Source organism: Lygodium microphyllum, chromosome 5 (genome assembly GCF_053477565.2).
Source record: "Lygodium microphyllum isolate KBCC chromosome 5, Lygodium_microphyllum_v1.1.10, whole genome shotgun sequence".
Lineage (NCBI taxonomy): Eukaryota > Viridiplantae > Streptophyta > Polypodiopsida > Schizaeales > Lygodiaceae > Lygodium > Lygodium microphyllum.
In genome coordinates, this window is record NC_141139.1 from 60,729,614 (window position 1) to 60,752,245 (window position 22,632).

At 40.1% G+C, this 22,632-nt stretch overlaps 1 protein-coding gene across 1 annotated transcript in view; it reads right to left on the reverse strand.

Moving 5' to 3' along the window:
- Positions 1–22,632, reverse strand: part of LOC148035882 (4-hydroxy-tetrahydrodipicolinate synthase, chloroplastic-like) — a 65,208-nt gene that overhangs the window by 21,115 nt on the left and 21,461 nt on the right. The window contains exons 2-3 of the mRNA XM_087677894.1: positions 17,147–17,215; positions 16,974–17,054 (exon numbers count right to left, since the gene is read on the reverse strand). Of these exons, the coding sequence (XP_087534020.1) occupies positions 16,974–17,054; positions 17,147–17,208 (143 nt within the window). The 5' untranslated portion in view covers positions 17,209–17,215. The remainder of the gene's footprint in view (positions 1–16,973; positions 17,055–17,146; positions 17,216–22,632) is intronic.

Below are 22,632 nucleotides of genomic sequence, written 5' to 3' on the forward strand. Positions count from 1 at the left end.
AGAAGAAGTATATGTATAGCAGTCCATTGGTTTTGCAGTTAAAGGATAAGAACACTTGGTATGCAAGCTGAAAAAGGCCTTGTATGGTTTGAAACAAGCTCCACGAGCTTGGCATGCAAAAAGTGATGCCTTCTTACTCAACCAAGAGGGTTAATAAACAGCCCATCAGAGTCTACTCTTTACGTATGCAAACAAAGGGGATCCTTGCTGGTCATCTATCTTTATGTGAAGGATCTTTTGCTCATAGGGATACATGCTGATCAAATTTCAGCATTTAAGAAAAATTTGCAGCAAACTTTTAATATGTCAGATTTGGGGCCTTTACATTACCATTTGGGAATTTAGTTTATTCATGATGCTAGAGGCATTGGATTGTCACAGTCCAGATAACTTGGTAAACTTCTTAAGAGATTGGCCTTCCAAGATGGCAAGCCAATAAGCACACCGATCCATACATATGCTAGCTGCCTCATTTATCTATGCAACACAAGGCCAAATATTCAATTTACAGTTTCAGCCTTGAGAAGATATATGCATAACCTACGCATGTCACATTGGCAACCTGTGAAGCATGTTTTCCATTATTTGCTAGGCACCACGACTCTTGGATTGCTTTATGCCAAGGGGAGGCTACTGCAATTACATGCTCACCATGATTCAGATTGGGCTAGTGATTTTGATTCTCGTCACTCTACCAGTGGCAATTGTTTCTTTCTTAGCTCTTCTTGCATTTCTTGGCTTAGCAAGAGACGATCCACTATTGCCACATCATCTTGTGAAGCTAAGTACAAGGCAACTTTCACTACTAGAGTTGAATTTGTATGGCTGAGATGTTTGTTGACTGATCTTAATGTATCTATCATGGAGCCTACTCCTTTGTTTACTGACAGTCAAAGTGCCATTGCAGTGGCACGTAACCCAATGTTGTTTCATGCACACACGAAACACATTGAGACACAATATCACTTTGTTGAAGAGAGGCTATATGCAGGGGATATCAGCCTTGTCTACTATCCTACCAACAAGAATGTGGCAAAGATCTTCACCAAAGCTCTTCCTCGCGACAAATTTGAAGCGTTCCAACAAGAATGTGACAGACATCTTCACCAAAGCTCTTCCTCGCGACAAATATGAAGTATTCTGCAATGCTTTAAATTTGATCTCCTTTGGTGGATGACCCTTGTATGATGATCACCTATCACTCTAGAGGGGTTTGTTGGGTTTGTTGGGTTTTACTCACGTCAATGATCTGCACATAGGACACTGGGGTACTTTTTACTCTCCGTAAGAGAGGTTTTTTAACCCAATCACTTTTATTTTCATATGTGTATTTACGTTACAAATTTTGGTCACTTATTGCACAATACACACATCTATGTGTGAACACCCTTTAAGTCACTTTCACAACCCTAAAGGCTAAAGTCTAAGGGTTGTACTTTGTACTTTGTACTACATATTCTATTATGCAAACTGTCATGTTGTGACCACTCCCTCTCTCTATCAATTGTGTTCACTTCTTTTTGCTCCATTGTTGTACTTCGATCTTACACAAGCTACCGCCTCTACTATTCATCCTCGACGCCCTTAGTGTTAGTACATATTGCACCTTGCGCAAGGGCTGATCATTATATTAAACTTCAAGCTCCTCATTCTCTCCACAGTCTTGTTTACAATGTGATGCACCTGATGATGTGGCATATTACCGGAGGCAGTAGCAACCAGACTGCTGGACAAGGCAGCACATGAGGAGACAAATTGGTTGTGTGATGGGTGACGTGGAGGACTGGCCGACATCCAGGTTTGCAGGACAGCAAACAGAAGTTGACAGCAGGTCAAGTTGGTGGCCAATATTGACAATAGGGGCAGTTCCATCACTTTGGTCATGCCAAATAAAGTCTTATGGTATGGCCCAACATTAATCCATTTTACTGCTGTACTATAAGATTCAAGGATCTCTCAAAATTTTTTGCTTCTTCCGTAATAGCATAAGCATTAGGTTCTCTTTCCTATGCTAACTTTCCCAAAAGAGCTCTTGTTGCTCATAGTGTGAGAGTACATAATGAAAGCAAGAACTCAAACACAGAGTGCGAAGAGGAGGAGAGACAAAATGACGCAAGTGAAAGAAGCAACACTCAGATCTGAAAACTGATACAAGGCTGCAAACAGCCAGCCTCTGCACATGCAAGAGTGCATCAATGAGGGCACCAGATTGAGGGTGCGATGACTGAATGATTTCACTAAGAGCATGAACGTGCATAGAGCATGTCAAAGCTCTTGTGTCTCTGACAAAGCTCACAACACCCCATCTCAAATCCTACGAGTGGATGCAACCCAAGGAGATGCATGTTATGGAGCAAAGAACACTATGGTAAGCATCAAAAGTGGATGCAGCAATGGAAGTGTATACGTATGCTGAAATAGACTACTGAACACAAGATAGAGAGAAAAGAAGAACATTGTGAATGAAGAGAACTTAGAAGAAGACTCAAGAAATGGAATCCATATACCAAGACATAAGACAATCGCGTACAAAAGCTAGTCACTGACTGCGCAAGCACACGTACTGGCTTCTCTTTCCGTCGGGACCTCCAGGTGATCAATACCATGACTAAGGAGGAGCACAATGTATAGGCAATAAATATGCCATAAACAACAACTGCCTTGAAATGCCACACATAAAACACAATAAAAATGCCCAAAATATCTAACACATGCCCACCCAGCCTAGTCTGGCATGCATAAACTCACACATGAGCTGACATATCTACTAACACCCTCTCTCAAATCATGAGTGATTTGATACAATACAATATACAATGATAATATCCCAACATAGTACACACAACAATGTCCACCAAAGTAGAGCCATACATACCTAGGTAGTGGGTGTGCAAGCCACCACCAAGGCACCTCTCAAAGAGAGCCTGATATCAATGTCGAGCATAATGTCTCACAATAGCATACAAGACCAACTTGTCAAAAATGTGTGTGAATATATGTGACCATGGATTCCTCGCTTTTGGCCAAATTGCCAAAGTGTCTCCTTATGTGAGCTCAGGCTAGAAGCCAATCCTACTCTCTATCAAATACTAGCCCATCATGGACTTAGATGTCAATCCTAGCTCCAAGATTTGAATCTTCTAATTTCATCGATCTGTCAGTGACGTCCCTCTCTAGAACATGTACGCTTGTATACCGGTATAGATGAAGTTCACCTACCCTATCTCACCACCCTTACACACCCTCTCTCGCACCGAAGAGTCGTAAGAGATGACCACATCACCTATACTAGAAAGCAGCAGAAGGAGGGGCTATTAAGCCCTTCCCTAAATCAAAAGAAGCCAACCTCTTTTGCACCTTGGCCTTCGCCTAGGCCGCAGGATCTGAATCAAAGTCTAAGTAAGAGGACGACTCAGCTGAAGAGTCCAAATCCTGCTTCTTCTTCTTCTCCTTCTTCCTTGAAGCCGCTGACTCTTGATAGTCCTTTCATGAGGCTTTCATAATAGCACTCCAAGTTAGATGGTCAAGGCCATGTAAGTTATCATCAATAGAAGTGCATGGAGGAGCCATTTGGAGAGGATAGGAAAAGAAGATAGAGGATAGAAAGTGAACAAAGAGAGAAGACAGTCAAACCAACAGCAAAGATTGCACAAAATGAGAGTTCACACACAATGGAAACCAAAATTTGATCAGGAGGGAGACTATTGCAAGAGGTTAAAAATACAACCAAAAAATGTCCGAAACAGTAAAAACAACTAGTAGACAGCCGTCCAACCAACAGTCAAGGTCAAAAACCAAAACGCAGGCTGAATTAAGAAATAAGTACAGCAAACTGATGAAAACAGGTCTGAATGCTGACACAGACTGACAACGCTAATTTCTATGCAAAAAACACAGGATGTAGTAGATGAGAGACGGGCTGAAATCAATCAACAACAAGTCACCTAATCAGAAGAGGTAACAAAGAAAAACAACAGAAAAACAACAGCAAGAACCTAGATCCTGCAATCTTATACCATGTCAGAAGTGGATCAGCAATGGAAGTGTACAGGTATGCTGAAATAGACTGCCAAACACAAAACCGAGAGAAAAGAAGAACACTACGAAAGAAGAGAACTCAAAAGAAGAGTCAAGATATGGAATCCATATACCAAGACATGCAATAGTTGCGTACAAAAGTGAGTCATTGGTTGTGTGGGCACTAGCACTGGCTCCTCTCTCCAATTAGGACCTCCAGGTGATGAATACCATGACTGAGGAGGAAGAGCACCATATATAGGTAATAAATATGCCATAAACAAGAGCTGGTCAGCCAGCCTTAAATGCTGGTTGACTAGCATAAAATGCCCTAAAGTGCCACAAATAAAGCATAATAAAAATGCCTAAAATATCTAACACATGCCCAGCCCAATTCGGCATGCACATACTCACACATGAGCTAACATATATGCTAACAATAAGGCCCTTATGAAGACGCCTATTGCATTGTCCTTCATGGGACAATAGACCAGCTCCAACACCCCACCCCCAAAATATGCTCTTTAGACATAATGGTACTAGACCTTGATGTGCTCTGTGCAAGCATGAAATGTTGAGATCTTTGCAAGAGCCAAAACACTCTTATTGTCAACTCAAAGAAGAGTAGGTCCAACCTATGGGAATTCATAATTGTGCAGCAAAGCCACACTCCCTTTTGAGCTGTAGAGCACAAGGCTCGGCGCAATACTCAGCCTCGATCAAAGAAAGAGCGTATCCAACCATGGATTTGTGTGTGTCAATGTCACCAGCTCATATTGAATCACTTCAACCTGTAAAAGTGGCCCCCTCTCCATACACAAAGAGCAACCCACCAATGGGCAAAAAGAAGAGTCTTCATGAAAGAAGATAAAGCCACAATAAAAGAGATGTCAGGGCATGTACGGGCGAGCCATATCAAATACACAACCAAGCTCCAATAGCAGGATACATCCATTAACGTTGTCACCTACACATGAAAGTTTGGACTTGAGGTCCATGGGGCAAGGAGGAGGTTTGCATGCAAACACATCAAACCTTGTGAGCAACTCAAAGAAATACTAATGCTAAGAAATGAAAATTCCTTGTGGTAACTGGTAAAACTTAAGACCAAGTAAGAAATGGAATAGGTCAAGGTCTATCATATCAAACTCTTTGTTGCACTTATCGTGTTTCTCTGTAGTTTTGGTGTGAACACTCCCTTATCCACAAGCACTTTTTACCTTCTAGCTAGAGAAGAGTTTTTCTCTCATGTCAACACCTGTCAGTGGGTGTGGTACTTGGTACCTTAGTTGTACTTTCATTATCATTCTCACATAGTGGATGTGACCTTCCAGCACTCCCTCCTCTCTTGTTGTTCACTTGTTCACTGTGAGAGTGTGTGTGCATGCATGCTGCTGAATCCTAACCTAATAGTGGTATCAGAGCCATACCTCTTTCCAGCTGCCACCACTCAGCTCGTGAGCCACCGCTCCCACTACCACCATTAAGCCTCACGCTCGGCTATTGTCTCGTATACCAGTTGCTGCTCCAAGTTCAACGGGATGCATGTTTGCTTCAGTTCTTCCCTTCAGTCCACGCAGTATGCTCATGACAAAAGCTCGCTTTTCCCTGCCCTGCCACACAGCCTGTCCAGCAGCGCGCTTCACTCCAAACAGTCCTGTGGTATCAGCCACCTGCAGCCCATCACATCTGCTTGTCGAATCCACCGCCTCCTGCCCATTACATCTATCGCCTGCTGCTCGTCAAACCTGTTGTCTGCCTGTCGTCTGCCTATTCATCAGCTCATAGTGTGTCAAATCTGCTGCCCAACAGCCTGTCTTAGACGCCGACAGCCTGCACAATATTCTGATGTGTTTCGCCAATTGAATTCAGCTCAACAGTCAATAACATTAAAATATTCATACTCCTAGCCTTACTCTGCATTATTCCCACAAATAAGCCCTTGTTCACACAGAAATATGCACATTTAGAAAATTTACTTAGAAATCTTCAATTTCTCTCCCAAATTGACCCAAAATTTAGGGCTTTCTCACACAATCATCAAATTTTCCCAAAAATATGGGGATTTTCCATTTGGAGCTAAAAATTTCCCAATTTCACATCAAAAACTTGGGCTTTTCACATTTGAGCCTAAATTTCACCAAATTTTGTCAAACAATTTTGGGGGTTTTGTGATATTTGGCCCAATTCATCGAAATTGAGGTAAATTTCATCATGTTCACCGACGTTCACAGACATTAGAGCATTCTCAACTGCAAATTTTTCTTCAACATCATCATTGTCCGCAAATTTGTTAAGTTTTTACAGCTTTTTCTTGCTCTTTCATATTGCTTCACCTACAAGTACCTGTTTGGCAATTGCCGCCGTTGTGAAAATTTAGTTTCATACGTCAAGCAATGGCATTCCGATAAATTAGATGGTACAAATTATCCAATGTGGGCATACATGATGAAACATGTTTTGGTTGCCAAACAGCTTCGGGGTATGCATCTAGTTCAAATGTTAGGCTTGCAAGCCCCACTATACAAAATGTTACAAGTTCATCTAGTTCATCCACTGTCACAAGTGGATCTTCCACTCCAGCCCCTGCTACACCTTCCATCATTGTTCAGTTAAGATGGGACAGGCGAGATGCTCAAGCATATGCTTTGATTGCACTCTCATGCAAAAGACAAGTTATTCTACATATTTAGTTGTGCACAACGGCCAAGGATGCTTGGGATAAACTTGCTTCATTGTATCACATGCACAATGACACTAGTGTAGCCTATTTGCACAAACAACTTGAGATGAAGCACATGACAAGAGGGTGATTCAATGGATGCCTATATTATATTACACATGTCCACGAAATAACAAAGCAACTTGCAAATATTGATGAGATAATTACTGATGCTTCTTGTTTCTATAGTCTTGGTTGGCCTACTTGAGTCTTATCAAAGTTTCACCACTACACTTGCTTGCAAACGGAGATGCTAATACATACACATTTGATGTGTTGGTGTCATTGTTATTGCAAGAAGAGCAATCATGGGTGAATCGCTCTAACATAAGTATGGAAAACCAAGCATTTGCAGCCGGCCATAGGAACAAAGAAAAGTCACGGCAGCCATCAAACTCAAAAGGCATAGGCAAATCACCTTCTTCTACAGACTCTTTAAGCACTGAGGATAAGGGTGCTAAGAAAACAAGATACGATTATTGCAAGACAAAAGGGGCATGTTATTGAGGAATGCAAAAAGAGGATTGCAAGTGAAAAAAGAAAGCAACCAAGCAAGATTATTGCTGAAAAGTCAGCAAATACAAAGGATGCAACAGCACATTTAGCAAGTTTGGACATTGGTCGGTCTTATGCATTTGTTGTGCATTGTTTGTATGATCCTTCTTTTCATGCACATGGCTTAATGGCTGAAAACAGCAATACATTGTATATTGACAATGATGCATCCAAGCACATAACATCCTTTAGCGACTTGTTTGTATCATATGCAAATGTACAAAAGGGAAATTAGTTGTATGTGCAAATAATGCTTCGTATGCAATCCAAGGCATTGGACAGATTCCCATTGTTGTAGTAGATGGGAAAACTATCATGCTTGAAAAGGTTTTGTATTATGTGCTTGGCATAAAGAAAAACTTGCTTTCATTTTCGATCGTTGCATGTGCTGGTTTTGTGGTTAAATTCCACATGAATCAATGCATTGTCTATGATTGTAGTGATAGGGATGCCCTCGTTGTCATTGGCCTTGTACAATGGCCTATATCACCTTAATCTATATGAGAGGAGAGCATCAGAGGATGCATTACAGGTTGATGCTACCATTATGGATGACATAGAGTTATGGCATGCTCAATTTGGCCATTTTAATTATGACAATTTGCTTCGCTTGAGAAGCAAAAATATGGTGCTTGATCTACCTCCTTTGAAAGCACCTATTTATAATGTATGTGAAAATTGTGTACTTGACAAAATGCATCGTGCTTCGTTTCCCGGAAGTGAATCTATATGTGTTGATTAGAAATTACAGCTTGTACATAGTAATGTTAATGGACTCATGCATGTCAATTTTAAAATCCATCAGGCTCCATTTCCCAAAAGTGAATCTATGCATGCTGATCACAAATTATAACTTGTGCATAGTAATGTTTGTGGATACATGCATGTCAATTTTCAAATCCATCAAAGAATACTTGTCTTTTGTTACCTTCATTGATGAGATGGCCCATCATTGTTAGGCATATGCTTTGAGACACAAATCAAAAGTGTGTGGCATACTTTAAAACCTTATTGGCCTTGGCTGAAAATGGCAATGGATGCAAGTTGGTTACACTCCGTACAAATTGAGGGGGCGAATACATGTCACAAGAGTTTAACTCTTTTTTGGTTGAAAAGGGCATTAAACATCAATGTTCTACACCTTACACACCTCAACAAAACAATGTGGCTAAAAGAAAAAATTGGACTTTGATGGAGACAGCACATTGTATGCTTTCACACAATAAGCTGCTCCCAAAGTTTTGGCTTGATACTATTGTGTGCGGTATATGTGATGAATCACAACCCCACTAAAGCATTGGCTAAGTGTACACCTTATGAGACTTGAAATAGCCAAAAACCAATGGTGTCACACATTCATGTCTATGGTTGTTTGGCATATGGCTTTGGTGCCACAGCCACAAAGACATAAATTGCAAGACAAGGCTATCAAATGCATTTTCATTGGTTACAGTGCAAAAAGTAAAGGGTACCACTTTTACCAACCCTCCCTAAACAAGATTTTTATTAGTAAAGATGTGGTATTCACTAAACATGTTGATCAACCCTTCATCAACTACAAAAATCACCCCAATGTGGTGCCTATGGGTATGTTTGACAATATGTTGCCACTGTTTTTGCACCCAATTTCAACGACCTATTGAGGGTTTACAGCAGCAAACACATGCTAAGCTTAATTTTTCAGCCCATTGATTAAGGCATTGATGATAAAGATGTGGCCAATGAGATAAAGACATGGCCAATGAGAGCTCCTATTCAAGAAGCTAAAAGAGTCCCAAGATGGCTGTTGGATACATTACGGGACAGCAAACAATCCATTCCACTTTCCAATAAAACTTGAGCAACCTCTCGCCATGCACAAGGTAGCTTGGTTGCGCACACCCTTTTAGCTACTGCATGCAATGAGGAACCTATTACTTTATATGAGGCTTTAGAGAATCAAGATTGAATAACAGCTATACAGTCATAGTTGGATTCTATCCATAAAAATGGCACACGGGAATTATGTGATTTGCCTGTTGACAAGCGTGCTATAGGCACAAAGTGGGTTTACAAATTAAAACAAAGATTTGATGGTAGCATCGATCGCTACAAGGCACGTCTCATTGCCAAAAGGCATACGCAATAGCATGGGATTAACTATAATGAGACATTTACGCCCACTTCATGTATGACTACCATTCATAGTGTTATTGCTTTTGCTGTCCATTTTGATTGGCATGTGAATCAATTGGGTGTGAATACTACTTTTCTAAATGGTGATCTTCATGAGGAGGTTTATGTCACTCAACCTCCTAGCTTTGTTCAAAAAGACTCACAAAAAAAAATGTGTCCATTACATAAGGCCCTCTATGGTATAGAACAAGCACCTAGGACATTTGGTACGAGAAGATACATAAATATTTGATTACTCTTGGTTTCAAGAATTCACATATTGAGAGCATGCTTTCCATCCGCAGAGATGGAGATAATCTCTTAATTCTCATTCTTTATAAACTAACTTGCACATTTGAAATAAATTGATAAATAATCAAAAGACTCATTTAGGATAGCTAGAATGCTCTTGCACAATAGATTATACATAATAGGCCCAAAGATTGACACCCCTTACAATATGTCTTTAACATTAATCAAAGCTTACATGAATCACAAGTGACTTGCTATCAAAAACCATCACTTTCTCAATACCAATGATTCTCTCAATTGCTTTTACCAACCTTGACCAAACGCATAGCAAATTTGTGCATTCACAATTTCACACTCTAAAAAGTGTGATACACATGGATATATCCGTGCTCAATCCCATTGAGCTACAACAGTGTAATTGGAGGTACTAACTTGGTCCCACGTTGCTCCATGTTGCAACACTATGTATTACCTACAAATCTTAATTCCAAACTAATCCAATCTATTGTATAAAGCCCCAACTCTATTTATGTATCAATCTCAAAGCTTTGCCCTAACCCTTCCACACCCAATTAACTATCAAACAAAGTAAATTCAGACTTGCGTTGCTGCCACAACAAACAATTTGTATCCAAAACCAAAGGGCAATTGCTTTGATCCCTTCAATATGCATTCCATTAGATCTTGCCTTGCATTCCCCAATTTTCCCATGCATTTCCCAAGATAGAACAGCTGCAATCTCACTTTGTTCACAATGCACCAGTCCAAAGATGGTGTGGATAATGAAACAATTAAGAACAAAGAAGGAATCTAGCAATTGATTGTTCACACACAACAGCCAATCTACAATGCTACACTGTTTATATAGCAATCATGTATTAAATTGCTACTGTGCAAGCTGTCCAAAGACATTAGAGCACACACAAAAGGATTTAAATAAAGAATTGCTCCCAAATAATTACACAGGCTGGTTTTCCAGTAATTTGATGAAACACAATTTATCTACAAATGCTCAAGGACCTTGTCACCCTTGTTGCTAAACCCCAATTAACCCCTGAACTTTCCAAGCTTCCAAGGACTCTATCACTTTCAACAGTGCATCAAACCAACTCTCAATTGTTCAAATGTCCATCTATAGAACTTTGGAACCAACATGCCTTCTTCAAAAGGGTGTTAAATGGCTGTGATTATACACTAATTACAGCGAGCAAAGAAAACTCAAAAATCTGAAATTTAAACTTTATTAATCAATCTTAGACAGCCAACACCCGATTGGCCCCAACTAGTGCCCCTTGTGGTATTTCTTTATCTTATATTGGTCTAGGTTGAAGTACATAGATATATGGACTGATCTCCTTCAACCTTCAATACAAATGGCTGTCATAAATAACCAACAACGATAAATAATCAATTTGCCTCTTGATTTGATTGGAGATTGGGCACAAATTGATCCTTGGGCTCTTGCATGCAGGCCAAATCAAATGGGAATGGGCTCACTTAGTTCAGCTGTAAATTCTCAATTCACAGCTGCTACTTTGAGTATGGAGCCTTCAATTATTGGGCATCGATCTTAAGGTGGCTGAGAAACCCTAATTGCTGCTGTAAATTAGGGTTTCAGCAGCAAAAATCACTACTCCGCTTCACCAGGGGCTGGAATATGCTGAGAATTCTATCAGAGAATGAAAGAGAAAATCAACAAGAGAGGGAATCCTCTGAATGATCTGATGATGATTCTAATGGTTCCAACAGCTTTGAAAGAGGGGTAAAACCCTAGAGCAACTGACAAGCCCTCCTCTTCTATTGCCACGTCTTACTAAGGCAGAGAAGGAAACCTGTTGCCCCTATCCTATCGCACTATGTGATCAGTTGTCACCAGCCTTAGAGCTAATCCAGCAGCCCCGCAATACTATTGCCTGGTTGCTGGCTGCCTCCTAATGGCTGATCTCTTCCTCTCCAACAGCTCTCCACATCCCTCTACCTCTTGAATGGCTGCCACCACCCTCAACCAGATCCAAAGAGCCTTCTCTCAACTTGCATGGGCAAGTTTGCGAAGTGGCAGCCTTCCAATAGCAATTTTTCGCATTAATTAATTGATTTTTAAAATTAAATTTCTAAAAGTTAATTTATTATCCAATTGACCATGCCTACTAATTGGTTGGAGCTCATCCACATTTAATGTGCTAACCCCTTTGGAACTTTAAGTTGTTCCCAACATCAATTGGCCTTAGACATTTATTAATTGATGCCTAGTCTTAATCTCACCACATGACATTTTAAAGGCCCATTTAATGCCCAAGGCCCAAATTGACACTAGGCACCTATAAGTACTTGTCCAGCATAACTTGATGCAACTTTTGCCAATCTCACCCACAACACACTTAAGGTACTTAGGCTATCACCATGACTTAATTGACTTGCACTTCATATGTGTACCTCCCATCCACCATCCATTCATAACTCTCATCTTTCTTCATCATGGAACCACTAATTCAAGTGCTTGTTCTTCCCCAAATCTCCAATAGACACAAGCTCAATGGCTTGAATTGGGCCACACAATCATGCGAGATCAACTATATCTTAGCACTTTTGATCTTTGGGACTTCATCACTCTTCCTACTCTAAGTCCCTTAGTGGATCCAATGATTGAATCTACAATGAATTCAAAAACCTTATGGGACTAGGTTAATTCATAAGTTCAGTCATTCCTCTTCATAAGTTGCCATGATTCTATTCTTATTCACATTCGGCATATTCGTAATGCCTAAAAGGCTCAAACCCAATGCATTTGCTAAGTCGAGATTTTTCCACAAGATAACCCTCAAGATGAAGCTACGACAACTTTCTGCCTCGCAAATTCCCCAACCATGAAGGATCGCATCACAAAGATGGAGAAGATTCGACTCGAGATGAGCTTGTAACCCTAGGTAAAGATATTACCTCAAAAGACTTGCTTGTGACTCTGTTGTCACATCTCCCTCAACAAACTACGATGTGAGTTCAAGACACCATCCCATGGGAAGCTCCCATGGTTCTTGAGCAAGAATCATTGGGGAAAGAACAAAAGAAGAAGAAGAAAGAGAAAAAGGCTAAATTAGAGTCATCCTCAAACTTTGATTTTGACTAAGAGAACAACCGCAAAAGGTTTTCCAAGTGTCCACATTGTGGGAAGACCTTGTGTCCCGAGGAGGACTATTGGAAGAAGTATCTTCACCTTCATCTTACTGCAACAAATAGAGCAAAGGAGTCTCTTAAGTTGCACTAAAACACCCTTTACAACTTATTAGCATTTTAAACAGTCCCAAAAAACGCTTAATTAATGAAAAATGCAAATTTAGTGCAGGGTGATCTCCATTCCCAAGAGAGGTACAATCATCGTTGGTGGCACTTCCTTTGTGCCTATCAAAGGTGTTGGCTCTATGCCGATTCTTCAAGTTAGTGATATTTCCGATGTGCCTATCAAAGGTATTGGCTCTATGTTGATTCTAGCTGACCTTCTTTCAAGTTCCATAGCAAGAGATCCTTCATCCTTTGCATCTGGGCTTCCATCTCTTCTTAGTCTATGGCCTTACTTGTCTTGGGATACAGGTTGTGTTTAAAAAGCAAACCATCTTTGTTGAGGATGCTACCTCAAGAGTCATACTTTGAACCAAGAGTAGTGGGCTATATTTTGCTCCATTTCCCTTCTTCTTTGTAGGGTCCTCCTCAATAGCTCTCCATTGCCTCACCCTCCCCCACTATCTCCTCTCATGGTTCCCTCCAAGCCCCTATCCCTTTCAAAGGAGGATGTCAAAAATGACATGGTAAACATAGAAATGAAAAAGTGTACAACCTAGAGGACACAAATGAAAAGACAATCAACGAAAGAGGTGAACCAAAATTCTAAACTATAAAGATTTGGAAACTAAAGGAAAAACATCTAAAAGAGTACAAAGAGGAGAAGAGAAAGGGGAAAATTCCAAGATCAATCAACTAATGGGAAGACTAATACATGAGTTGGATGTTGAGGTGTTATATCCTTAGACATCCGGATGGGGACTAGTAGCATTGGTCTAAGTGGTTATGAAGTGACTTAGTGCGTATGCACTAAGGACACTTCGGAGTTAGGGAAGTTAAGTCCTATTTATAGGACTCAAGGCCTTATTGTGCACATTCATTGTGTGATCACCACCATTGGACTCTTGGCTCGTTGGCCGAAACATCCGTACATCAAGATGGTGTGGGTTGGTAATATGGGAATTGGGACACCAATCCTTGGGGTGTGGTCGTGACTCGCGGAGTGCTGCTAGCTCCTAAGCTCAAGGGTGAGCCCATTTTGCTCTATTGCTAGAAGGTGAGCCTGTGCAAGTTGGATCCTAGGGAGACATTTCATGAGGGATATCATTATATATATCATAATGGGGAGAAGATAGGATGGCCTAAACATGAGTATTTTTACTTTGAAGATGGGGAGAGGTATTGACGTGGAGAGGTTTAACAATGTAAACAATTTTGGTATGTCGTAAGGGTATAATATAAGGATGGTTTATGGCATTTGTTGGACCACCCTACTCAAGCCATTGTTTACCAGGACCCACTACCTACGGTTTATTGGTAAAAAGAGGTGTAGTTTTATAAATGCTGTGACATAGAGATGATATTTAAAAATCTTTTTTAAAAACTTAAAAGATTGTAAAATGTTTGTCTTGAAAAGTTAGAGAACTAAATACTTGCGAGTGTAAGGTTATTTTGGTGTGCATGGAATTTGTGTATTTAAGAGTGACGTAAGACTTTTAAGTGTGAGTATGAGCTAAACTTAAAAGAGTCGAATCCTTAGTATCATATAAATTTGATTGTAGTTGGGGTGTAACCTAGTTGAAGAGGAAAATCCCATAGTTTTTGGTGCCCCCGCTCAAGACTCATCAGTTCTTAGGAGTTGTACATCACTCCAAAATAACTTAAGATGGCTCAATCGGGCTATTCGGAGTTTCATGGTGGCAATGAAGAGGAGGGCCCAATTGAATTTCTAAGGCCGTAGAATTAATAACATGCACAATAAACAAAGACACAAACGAAGATAGATTACACATATTGTCTTTGCTTTTAGTTGGGAAAGCTAGGGAATGGAATGAAGCAATACAAACCAAAGTAAAGAATAGTTGGCCTTTAATTTGTGCTTAATTGAGAAATAACTTTATAAAAAAAAGAATAACCCAAGAAGATTGGAAAGAAGTAGGTCAACTCACTCAAAATATAGATGAACCTTTGGATGCTTTTCTACAAAAATGTGTCCATCAATGGAATAGGGTAGTAGCCTCCATAAGTCAGGCACCACTAAAGTTTTTAAGGAGGGATATGTTTATAGCAACATTATATCCGGGCTTGAGGGAAAAAGTGGAACTAAAAACATTTGAGGACTTTGATCAAGTAATAACTTGTGCTAGAGAAAAAGATAGAAAACTAAGGTATATCACACAAAAACAGAGAAGTAAGAAACAAACAAAAATAAGACAAGGGACTATACCATGGAAAAGAATACCAATAGCTATTGACCCTCAAACAATGGTTCAAAATTAGGTGCAACTGCAACCTACATTAGCTGAGTAAATATTACAAGGGATTCAAGATGTGAATCAAAAGTTGGCTAACTTGAACTTGAATATCATGCAAGGTAGGGGAGTAAGGCCACCTTATCCACAGCCAAGAAGAGGAGCTCGTAGAGGGGGAGAGGCAAGTTGGAGAATGTGACCCGCTTTACTTGTGGAGAGAGGGGACATATCTCACCCAATTGTCCATTGCCAGTTAGAGAGGCAGGGAACATGCATATGGTTGATTGCAAAAATAGCTATCTTATAGACATGGCATGATGTATCGTGAAAGGAAAGCCCTTACCTCATAAGTTTTGTTTGGAAGTAACCATGTGTATATATCTTGAATGGATGCCCAACTAGAGCTTTGAAACGTATCAAACCCTATAGGCATGGAATGGAAGAAAGTCACTTATGAGTCACGTGTATTTTAGACTTGGCATATGCTATTGGGCCCATGCCAAATCAGCACAACTTAGAGAACAAGGCTACTGAATGTATCATTAAGAATACAGTTGAAAGAGCAAGTATTACGATTTGTACAACCTCTCAATGGGAAAAAACCATTGTAGAGATGTTATATTTTGCGAGAAAGTTCAGCACAACCATTGCTTGAGCCTTGACTGCCCCAGCCTATGATTGATCCTTGGGATGTGTTTGACACTCTTATCACTCTTTCAAAATGATTATTTGGATTTTGAACAAGTTTATTGTCATTGACAATCAAGATAGCCAAATGTGGTTGCTGAGAATCAGCCAAACCAAAAGCAAAAGCATGCTAAAATTCAGTCTAAAATGCCACCAAATCATGATATAACAATGCAAGATATGGTAAAGAAGCAAAAGAAAGATGGTTGCTAGAAACTCTTTGCAGTAGCAAATAGGAGTCCCTTTATCGTCTCACATGCAAGGACACTTTGTGGATGTTGCATTAATTGTTGCAACTTGCAATGCAAAGCCACTGCATCACAAAGATGCCTTTGATGATACAAATTGCGGCCAGACATGCAATCAGAGTTAGATATCACTCACAAAAATGACACATGAAAGTTATGGACTTTTACATATTAGTAAGTGTGTTGGTACGAGGTGGGTGTGCAAACTTAAAACAAAATGTTGCTGGTGGGGCCGATCACTACAAAGCACACCCTATGGTGAAAGGCTACGTTCATCAACAGGGCATTTGATTTTGAGGGCACATTTGCACCAACCTTCCATATGATAACAATTACATTAGATGTGTCATTGCTACTGCAGCTCATTGTTATCGGCAAGTGCATCCGTTGGATGTCAAGATAACATTTTTAAAAAGTGATTTGGATGAAGAAGTGTATGTAGCTCAGCCACCTGGCTTTGAGCTCAAAGGACATGAGCACAAAGTTTGTCCCTCACAAAAGGTGCTTTATGGCTTGAAGCAAGCACCTCATACTTGGTATGAGAAGGTACATGCATATCTGATTCGTGTAAAAACAAAAAACATGGGTTTGTGCTTAACCCTGTTCTTGGTACGAGAGAACACATGCATATTTGATTCATCTTGATTGTAATTTAATCAAAAGAGAAACAAAAAAACAAAAAACAGAACACTTGGGCTTGTTCTTAACCTACACAAAAGATCTTTGGTGATTAATTTACTCGGTTGTATACACAGAGAGAGAGAGAGAGAGAAAATGTGTGCATGTGCGTATGATGAACAAGAGACTCAAAACCTGTTCTTAAGCTCATGACTTTTCATAGGAAGAGGAGCCGTCTGTAACATGGTACATCTTGGAAGAATCCACCCTGGTTTTCTGTTGCAATCAAAGAAACCAGCCAAAATCAGATTTTGCTAGTCATTATGTCACTCGATATCATAACTTCTTCAAGTGATGCACCAGCTTACACATTGCCATTTTGACAGGCCAAATGTGGCAAACACCGAGGACTTCCCGCAGCTGTCAACATACCTCAACTGAAAGAAATTCAATTTCCACATGGCAGATTTAGCATTAGAACAGTATTAAATCAGTCAATAATGCAGACGTGTTGACTGCATGAAAGCTACTATATACAACCTGCATACATGCAAAGGCTACACAAACATCTAAATGATAGCTTGAAAGTTTTGACTGCATGAAAGCTAGTGTAAGCAACCTATGCAAGCATGAAGGCTACACAAACATCTAAATGACAGCTTGGATCAATGATCCCAAAAAGCACAAGAAATACAAGTGACTGGGGTATCCATATGTAGTTAAAAAGGCAGCACAAATAAGTCAACTTGTTGGTGCAGTTAATGGGGAATATGCATGACCAAGTTCGAACTGTGGTCAATGAAAACATTTTATAGGTGATTTAGGTAACCACATCCACTGATTTCCGATATCAAAACCTCAAGCATGCAATAGGGGTTTGGGAATCAATCACAACTTTGAAGTAAGTTCTAATCAATGCTAATAGTTGTAAGCTCTTGGTATTTAGGTCATACTCGGAGGAGCCTTTCCCTTGGTAGTCCTTGGAGATTTGGATATGCACTTAGTGATTTTGACTCTCTTTGTCTCTGTTCCAAGAAACCAAGTGGTTTTCTATTCTCTTCTTCGGCATTAAGCAACTCCTTGAGAATTTTATTATCATCCTCACTAGGGTGTGTGTTTGATTTTGAGGCTATGTGCTTGCCTTTCCCTTGAGAATAAACAAGATTGCCTTTGCTAAAAGTTGTGATTATCTTGATGCTTTGTAAGCTCAAGTGTGTTTATAATGCTCAACATTGTGCTTATTTGCATATTTGAAAGTCCATATTATAGTTTTGCCTATTATGCGATAGAAGGCATTTATTATATCAAGTCATTAAATGATTCTAAGACTCTTGATTCCTGAATTATTCCCTCGATATCATCATATGTATTTCGCAATTCAGCTTGACCTTTTGTGTGTATGTTGAATCTTTTTGGAGTTTTGCAATAAATTCTTCCATTGTGGGATATCATTTTGGAATGGGGTTAAAGTAAATTTACGAGCCCGGGACCTAAAGAAATCATGGGATGTCAAAGGCAAAAGTTGTTATAAGTTATGCCGCACAAGTACTTGGTAGTATCTGGTGCCAGTTGTTGGCCTAGGTCATCCATTTGGCCATAAATATCAGTTTTGGTGACACTAGAGAAGTGGCGTTTAATGGTACCTAACGCCAACTTGATGGTCAAAGATGACGCAGAGACACTCAAGAATGGAAGTTGCCTAGCCAATTTAATTATTGGCTAGTCAGATTATTTTTCAAGGCACCGAAATAATTATTAGATTCATTTTCAGTATTTAAAGACTGAAAATTAATATTTAATTATGAAAAATGTTGGAAAAACCATTTGGAAAGGCTGCCACTTGTCAAAAATGCCCATGCAAGACTGCATAACATCTTTAGAGGCTAGAGAGAAGTATTTCTATAAATTCAGCTTGCAAGGTAGAGGGAGAGAAAGTTGCTAGTCTGATTTGCAGCCATTGGAGGATCTTCTAAGGCTGCCAAGGGCAGAAGAAGACCAATCAACAGCAGAAGACAGCATCTACAGGCTGTTGAGACAGGGCAGCAGCTGTAAATGATTGATTTTCTTCAGTTCTTTGCATCTACAAGCTGTTGTGGCAGGGCAACAGCTACATTTGACTGATTTTCAGTCATTCTTCGCGACAAAACATTGAATTTTCTCTCTCTACACCTTTCCCTCTCATCTCCCAACCATTTCACAACCTTGCTCCGAAGATCTCAGCATTTGGACCCTTGGAGGCTAAGACATTTCAAATTTCTCTGCTGTAAACCCTAATATGCAACAAAAATTAGGATTTAGCAGCAACCTCGAGAATCGTGCCAAAAATTGAAAGCTCCAAGACTTGGATTGAACAGGGCTGAAGCTGTTTTTAGCCTATTCAAGTGGAGGGACCAGCAAATTATTGAATTTGAGGCATTTTCCATTTCCAACAAACCAGGTGAAGGCCAATTGATTGCCCGAATCAAGGGGCAAATCGGATTAAAGACTTGCTGGTGATTCATCACAACAAGGGAAGTTGGAATACCGAAAGGGATTGGGAGAATCCCATTGTAAATCAACTTATTCTTCAATAAAGCTAAAGAAATACCGAAAGGGGCGCCAATTTTTGGGGCCAATCGGGTGTGCATTGTCCAACAACAGTAGGTAAATTTGCATTTTCAGATTTGCATTAATTTTTTGCTGTTGTAATTTAGTTGTAATCAAGGATTTACCACCCATCCACAAAAGGAAGGTTGGTTACATGGTTCCATTGCTGGGATACCACTCAATCCCTTGATTACTGAGCCCAAGGCACCTGATTGCAAGCCAAAGCTTTGTGCTAGTGCTGATTTTTACTCTCAACTGAGAAATTACAGCAATATGTCTTCATACAATGAGATGGAGTCAAGCAATGATGATGCCTCTCAATATGAACGTTCACATGGAAATGAAGAAAATGCAATGCCTGACCTTGGAGAAGGCTCAAATTATGAACAACAAGCTGAAAATGTTGTTGTTGGGCAAGATACACAGTCTTCAGGGCATAAGGAGAATGATGACCAGCAAAGTGGAGAAATTCGATGACCAGTTCAAGAATCGGATGAGAACAACAGCAAATCTCTTTGCTGAATTCGCAAAGGATCCTCAATTTAACCGATTTTTAAATGCTCCAAAGAAGGACAACAAAGGCAAGAAGAAGTTGACGTCTTCTACACTTTCGGAACAGCAAGATGCACCGAAGATAATGCCAAACCTTTCATTTGAAGCTCCCAAAGATGCTAATGAAATAAAACAGTTGGTACTTACACGGCAAGGAATGCAAATGCAAGGTCATCACGGAAGTGCCAATCCAATGGATTTTGGACAGCCAGGCGTGCATACTATGACAGGGCAGCAAAGATATTTTAGAGGAAGCACGATTTTTCATGCTATGGTTGAACAAGGACCGCATACGGAAATGTATGGCACAAATCCCAATGGTATGCAGCAACCAATGCATGCTGTGCAAGGCCAATGTATTCGCGTATGGCTGGAAATATGCAAAACCCTATGTATGGCTGTCGCATAGGCTTGACGCCTGGGGTACAAAGTAGCATGTTTGGTACTGCATCTGCACCCCTTAATGCTTATGGGACTCAAGGAATGAATGTTGGTCATGCAAATGCTCCATTTGGCATTTGTTTTAATGTAAATTCAGTAAATGCACCCTTTTTGTAGCAGCCAGTGTATGAAAACTTGACACCGAAAGGGGCAACAAAAGACTATGATGAGGATGGAAAAGGAGTGAAGTTTGAGTCCTTCAATAGTGTACAAGATAAGCTAAAAGCTTTGACTTTCATTCAACAGTTTGATGCAGCCTATTCAAGGGGGAACTTCACGGAGTCCTCAAAGATTTGAAAGGCAGCCACTTTCTTGAAAGGGAAGGCATTACAATGGTGATCCACTCCTTTGATGCAAGGTAAAGCATCGTCAATGTGGATACAATTCAAGCAAATGTTTGCATCAAATTGGTTGACAAGTACCTTTGAGGTGGACATCATGACAGCTTGGAATAAGCTGGATGCTAAGGAATGTAAGAATTTGGAGAAATATAATAAGAAGTTTTGGGATGCATTGCTGCCTATTACCTCTTATCGCCTTGTACCCCTTCATGAGCAAGTGGAAAAATATGTTTGTGGGTTGCCCAAAGAAATCAAGGATTTTTGCATTAAATCCACCGTGTCTAGCATGTCTCAGCTTATAGAGACTGTTGCTACAGCCGATGCTTTGCTGCATGGGAAGGATTCAAGCTTCCTAGAGAGTGGGGAGAAGCCGAATAAAAAGTTATTTAAGGCTGAGAAAAGGGGCAGATCTGAAAATCAGTCTAAGCAGAGGCCAAAACAACAAAGAAAGGGCTTGAAAACATTGCACAACATAGGGAATTGATGGCTACAAATGAATATTTTATTTGTGAACAGAAGAGACACATTGCAAGGGACTGTCCCAATAGGCAACAAGCTAGAAAATCAGAAAATCAAGGAAATTCTAAAGGAAAGGAGCCTAAAACATCAGTGGGATTGGTGCCCGATGTTGTTAGTGATCAGCCCAATGACGATGCTATTGAGTTGTGCAGAGTATGGGGCAAAATTAGGGATCAACATGCATTGATTTTCTTTGATAATGGTGCACCAGCCAACTTCATCTCTGTTGGCATGGCCGCCCGTCTAGGCATCAGGGAGGATGAGATGGGACCCATGGGGGAAGTTGGAATGGCATGTGAAGGCCATGCAAAGCCTGTCACACCCCTCATTGGAAAGCTTCGGTTGCATATACAAGCATATGTGGACAGCGAAGAGTTCTTCATTGCTCCACTTGAGGGTTGTGATGTATTATTTGGTATGCCATGGTGTCACCGTATGCATGCAGTGATTGATTCTCATGTAAAAAAGATCACTATTCAACATAAAGGAAAGATATTCACACTTGATGTAAAGTTGAAAGGTGAATCTGTCCTTGTTGTATCTGCAGTTGCCATTTCTAAAGTAATGAAAAATCATCTTTCATCGTACTTAGTTTTTACTAAGGATAAAGATGATAGTGAGAATGTTGGGAACATGTCTAAGTTAGAGAAGGATCGCATGTCATTTCTGAAAATGTATGCTAATTGCTTCTCTCAATCACTTCAAGGGCAGCTACTGCCTGAAAGGCCAGAAGATCACGGCATAGATCTTATCCCTAGAAGTAGCCCACCTTATAAGCCACCCTACAGAGTCAGTGCAGCCCAACAGGAAGGAGATTATAAGACAGGTAAATGAGCTGTTAGAAAAAGGGTTGATTCAGCCCAGCTCATCTCCTTTTTGTTCTCCAATGCTTTTGGTGCAGAAAAATGATGGTTCATGGCGTATGTGCATTGATTATTATGCTTTGAACAAGATCACAATAAAGAATCCCTTTTCGATTCCTCGGATCGATGATGTTATGGATAGATTCCAAGGGGCAACCACATTTAGCCATATAGATTTGAAAAGTGGATATCATCAGATATGCATTAGACCAAAAGACGTGCCTAAGATAGATTTTAGGACATCTTTTGGATTGTATGAGTTTCTTGTTATGCCTTTTGGACTTACGAATGCTGCTGCCACTTTTAATCAGATGATGGATCATATCTTCAGGCCACATAGAGGATGTGTAGGCACTTTCTTTGATGGCATAATTGTCTATTCAAAGAACGAGGTGGAGCATAGAAAACACTTGGATATTGTGTTCAATGAACTGCATGACCATAGGCTGGTTATCAATGACAAGAAAAGTGAATTTTTCTTGCATGAAATCCACTTTTTGGGGCATATTGTATCGACTGATGGTATTCGAATGGACCCTGCAAAGGTTGAAG